Source organism: Mangifera indica, chromosome 3, assembly GCF_011075055.1.
Source record: "Mangifera indica cultivar Alphonso chromosome 3, CATAS_Mindica_2.1, whole genome shotgun sequence".
NCBI lineage: Eukaryota > Viridiplantae > Streptophyta > Magnoliopsida > Sapindales > Anacardiaceae > Mangifera > Mangifera indica.
Window position 1 is genome coordinate 1,353,735 of NC_058139.1, and position 5,014 is coordinate 1,358,748.

General features: G+C 37.8%; 1 protein-coding gene across 1 annotated transcript; it reads right to left on the reverse strand.

Annotated features, from left to right (window-relative positions):
- Nucleotides 1-1,278: 1,278 nt before the first annotated feature.
- LOC123212153 (BTB/POZ domain-containing protein At1g63850-like) lies at nucleotides 1,279-4,423 on the reverse strand. Its single transcript, XM_044631213.1, has 2 exons — nucleotides 3,103-4,423; nucleotides 1,279-2,530 (listed from the first exon to the last, which is right to left on the reverse strand). Exons 1-2 carry the CDS (start codon nucleotides 4,141-4,143, stop codon nucleotides 1,589-1,591), a joined length of 1,983 nt encoding a protein of 660 aa, XP_044487148.1. The 5' UTR covers nucleotides 4,144-4,423; the 3' UTR covers nucleotides 1,279-1,588.
- Between the last annotated feature and the right edge of the window lie 591 nt (nucleotides 4,424-5,014).

Here is a 5,014-nt window from a genome sequence, read left to right on the forward strand (position 1 = left end):
GAACATTTTGTTTGTTCCTGGAAGCAAGTAAAGAACATCACTCTTAACAGAAAAACCACCAGAGAAGTTATTGTTTCAGTACTTAAGGAGGATCTGGTTCACATGGCTTGATGCTGAGAAGCTATTCCAAAGTCATTCTCATGAGGAAAAAGCTAGTACTAAGTGTCACCTCACTATTAGAAATCAGTAAGAAATAAGTTTTCATTAGACTGCAGATTCACATTGTCCTCTGAGCATGAAGCCATTTCCAAAACTCCAACTTTCATCTGGTTGTATCTGAAAAAAAGAATCAAAATTTCCCACCAAATATTAGGCATTCCAGTAGCTCTAGCGTCTAGAAGGCCATACAAAGATAAGACAGCTCAAATAATGCTCCCATTACTTCTGTAGTGGATGGAATGCAACTGGTTCTCGTAAGAAGAAGGCATGCTACTATACTTAACGACTAGAAAGTCACAACAAGATAAAGCAGCTCTAATAAAGCTCCTAATATTCCTGTGGTCTATGGAATGCATCTGGTTCTCAAAAGCAGATAAGGACAATAGAGAAAAACAAAACGAGATGACTTTCAACCAAAAGAGCAAAGACAAATTAGCACTAGACAAGAAAATTCCATATATATCCTAATGGTTATCTCATGTCCATACCATTCCAATATAACGGTTTATTGGAACTCGTGCTATTATATTTTTCCAAATCAGAAATTCAATACTTATGACTGAGCCAAGAAAAAATTGAGAGTGTCAATCAAATTTATAATAACATTTCCAAAAATAAATACAGGATTAGTTATCTAACATGCATGGTAATTCTTAGGATTAACATCAAGAACTAATCCAGTACCAACATAGTCCAATTAAATGGAACCAGAGAAATGATAGTTATGGTAATGTTTGTAATGTAATGCTTCAACAACTGAGCGGCTAAATTGATTTGTCAGAGATATCTCATATACCTTAAATAGTTACACTTAATTTCCACCATCTCATAGTCCAGGTTTATCCAGTGTCAATGTGGACAGAAGTGATTACAGACAAAGAAGTAACAGTACAAATCTGACGCCCTTCATTGTGTCTTATCCAATCACATTTGCTGGATGCTTTGCCCAGCCCTCTTGCTCTGAAAAACAGTTCAAATATCTCAGACGTGAACAACCAATTCTGGTTAACCAGAATGTTCCTCTTCTTTGAGCCTATAAGAGTTCATATAAATTTAAGATGATAACACGAGAACAGATGGACCATCACAATACGAAAACAAAATTCAATACCAAAAATATACGAGCACCAACTGATGTGTCAAATAGATAAAACAAGCATTCTATTGAGTTTATCTTCACATATATATGGGAGTTGAATCCAGAGAATGTTGTCTTCTTCCAGACTAAACCTGGTTATATGAAGTCAAACAGACACGTAATATACTTCAAGTGAAACTCAAATCCCTCCAAAGAATATCCAGTCCTGGTTTAGCAAGGAAGGAGACAAAAAGGGAAAAAAATTAATTTAGAACCAAGACCAAAGCGACCACAAGAAGGCAATAGATCCATTAGAGCATTATCATTTATTTCTTGGTGTTGCAATTAACTTCACGAGTTCTCAATAGTTGCAGTTGTAATTCGTAATGGCCTGGGTCGTTCCTGCTCACCACTACGTCTCCAGAATGCTCTCCTCCACCAAACTTCAAACCCTCTTTGTATGTTAGGACAATCCTCACCAGAGTTCAAGAATCTATTAAACCAAGCAAGCAAAATTTCCTGTTGCCAAGCTAGAGGCAGAGTAAGAATCGTGTTACTAAGACCATCTTCAATTAAGTGTCGGTCAAGGCCTTTGGATGCTCTCCTCATCCACCCAAAGTCATCATAAAAAGGCTCCAACCAAGTCCTTAACAGCAAGAATCTAACATCCTTTGAAGCCAATAACTGTCCTTTGCCAATTCCAACAAACAGTCTAGAAGTAACTCTGCTAATATCATACCTATGGATGGCTGGAACTTTTGAATGTGCCTCAGATACTTCAGATTGAGAAGCCCATGTTTTTAAAAAGTCCTCAGCAATCTGCCTATCAATCAAGATATCCAAAATCCAATGCAAATTATCCGCCTGCCTGGCAATCTGTCCCACATCCCGCAGATCCCCTGCTGCTGCTTGCAGAACATGCTGGCGTAGTAATTTTAAACACCCATCACCAGCAGAGTACAGTGACTCCTTTCGAAGATCATTTTGAGATGAATTTTCATGAAGCATCTTAGATACCAGCCCCTTCATTTCACGTCTTGCCTTCTCATCTTTGCCTTCAAGAACTACATGTAAAAGCTTCAGAAGTACTTCGTCATTGTTACTACCCTCTTCTGTTCCACCAGTAACTTCAACTGAAACCCTCTTCAAAACTTCACCAGCTCCAACACCTTCAAGTCGGAGCTCTGATAACAATGAAGCCACTTTCTCCTCTTCATCCTCAGCCCATGGTGCAGCTTCTAAGTACTCCAAACAGGATAAAACCCCCGCATCAAACCCAATCGCTGCTGAAACCTAAAAAAATACACATAAAAACCAAACAATTAAATCCCCTAAACCCCAGCTCTCAATTTAGTTGCAAACATAATCAACATTGATCTATATGGCACTAATAATTTTGCAATTTCTAATGTGCTCACAAGCTGATTGCTAACCCTGTAAGTGTATGCATTGGAGGTCTTAGATAACTTGGACTTACAAACAAAACCAAAAAGGATTAGTAGGCAAATCCCTTTACATGGCTTCCATAAAAAAGGAAAATTATTTATTAGCAAACAGTAAAAACCTTTAACCTTAGCTCAATTTTCCCACAACAAAGCATAGAACTGTAATCACACGATTCACTGCACATTAAAAATATATTTTACTAGCATATTCCTGGTAAAGTGGAGTCCTTAAATTATTTCAAAATCTTTATTTTCCTTCCTTATCCTGCATACAGTTTTTAAGCAACAAAATAAATTCAAGCACCAGAAGAAAAACCCCAGAACATAAAAATTGACACCAGAAAAAAATATAAATAACTACTGCTCTTACTTAGGGAAAATAAAAAGAGAGAAAGAAAATAAAAAATTAGACCACTTTACCTTCAAAACACCAAGAACTTTGGAAACATCCTCTCTCATCAACTTCTTTTTAAGATCCTTACAGTACATCAACCTCAAAGTCTCAATATAAACCTCAACGTCATCACAATCCGCAATCTCCACAATGTACGGAAGATTAGTTTTCTGCTGCTGCTTTGTCCAACGATCCGATAACTTAACCGCGAAAAATCTACTATGTGCCACAAGTATCTGTCTGTGCACATTCATGGATACACTTATACCATCCTTAGAACTCAGAGTCAGTTTTATGTCACTCGACGCCGGCTCGTTGAACTGATTACCCGGACTGTTAGTCAGCAGAAGATCTGAAATTCTTTGCATTTTCAATTGCTGGCTATCAAATGTTTGCTGCTGTTGGTGACTCATTTTCGGGGGAATTGTGGGAACACCCTGGTGGTTTGTTGGGATCTGGGTTTTCGGAAGAATCTCGGGTTCACACGCCATCATTTCGAAAAGCGTGGGGCTGGAACGGGTTTTATCCGGTGGGGGCGACATCGGATTTAAAAGACCCGCAGTTAAAGCCGAATTAAATTTGCTGAAACTTGAAGGGAATGCTGAATCTGAGGACGAGTAACCGTTGAGCGTTGTCGTCGTCGATGATGTTGGTGACGTATGCGTGAAGTCCATGACTGGCGATAGACTCCCGGGAGAGAACCGGATTCTAAACGATGAAGACGAATCGGGGATCAGTATCGGGTCAGGCTCTCTAACGGGTGAACGGACGGATCTCTGTTGCTGCTGCTGCGATTGTGGAGGATTTGAAATGGGTTTTGAAGCTGGGCAGCACCAGGAATTATCAGGCGAGACAACAGTAGGTGGGTCAAGCTTCTGAGTCCGGTAAAGGTCAGAGGAATCAGTAGAAGTACTAGTAGCAGTAGTAGCGGTAGCGGCGGTAGAAGTGGAGGTGGCAGAGGAGGAGATAGTGGTTTCACGATACTTACGGCGTTTGGGCTTTATGGGTTGAGCTTGAACTTTGAGATGTGTTGTAGTACTAGTAGTAGTTGTGGTGGTTGTTGCCATGAAATATGTAAATGCAATGTGAAATTATTTTGTTGTGGTTTATGCGTTTTGTTTGTTTTTTGTTTTTGTTTTTACAGAGAAAATTCAATTAATAAAAATGGCGGTGGTTACGAGACAAACAGAGAGTGAGCGAAAGGACATGAAGAGAGAGCAGATCGTGACTCTGAAACCTGGGTGACATTGAATGTTGTTGTGAAAGAGGCCTGGTTCTGGGTTTGGGTTTTCCACCCATGAGTTCGGATCTTGGGATTCTTGAAAGGAAAAGAGAATCACCGTTTCCCTCAAGAAAGTTTTGCCATAAAATTCGACATCCCTGGATATAATAAATTACACTGTATCACCCAAAATTAAACTCACAAAATAACCTTAAAAATTATGTAAAAAGGTTAAAATACTATATTATATCTAATTATTTCACATTTCAAAATTATATTATTAAGATAAATTTTAAATAAATTCGATTGAGGTATCATATTTACATTAAGATTCTCTTAATCTCTTTTTATTTCACCATTTCTAAATAAATGTCCACCAAATCTAACCATCATTTTATTATCGGCAACTAATCTTCTAGGGCAATTCAACTTTTACATCTACTCTCAATACCAATCTTTTCCATTCTAACAATTCATTTAGTTAATTTTCATTGTCCTTATTTCATTTTACAAATTTTACTTATACTTAAAATTTATTGATCTCATTCTAACAATCTCTCTTCATGATGTATTTTGGTCTTTCTTCAATCTCTATTACACCTCTCTATCATAATTTACCACTCTCTTGTATGGCCTTCAAGTTCTTGATAATATCTACATTGTGATGAGATGTCAGTTAAAGTGGTATTAAGGCCACAAAGATTAAATTACATATT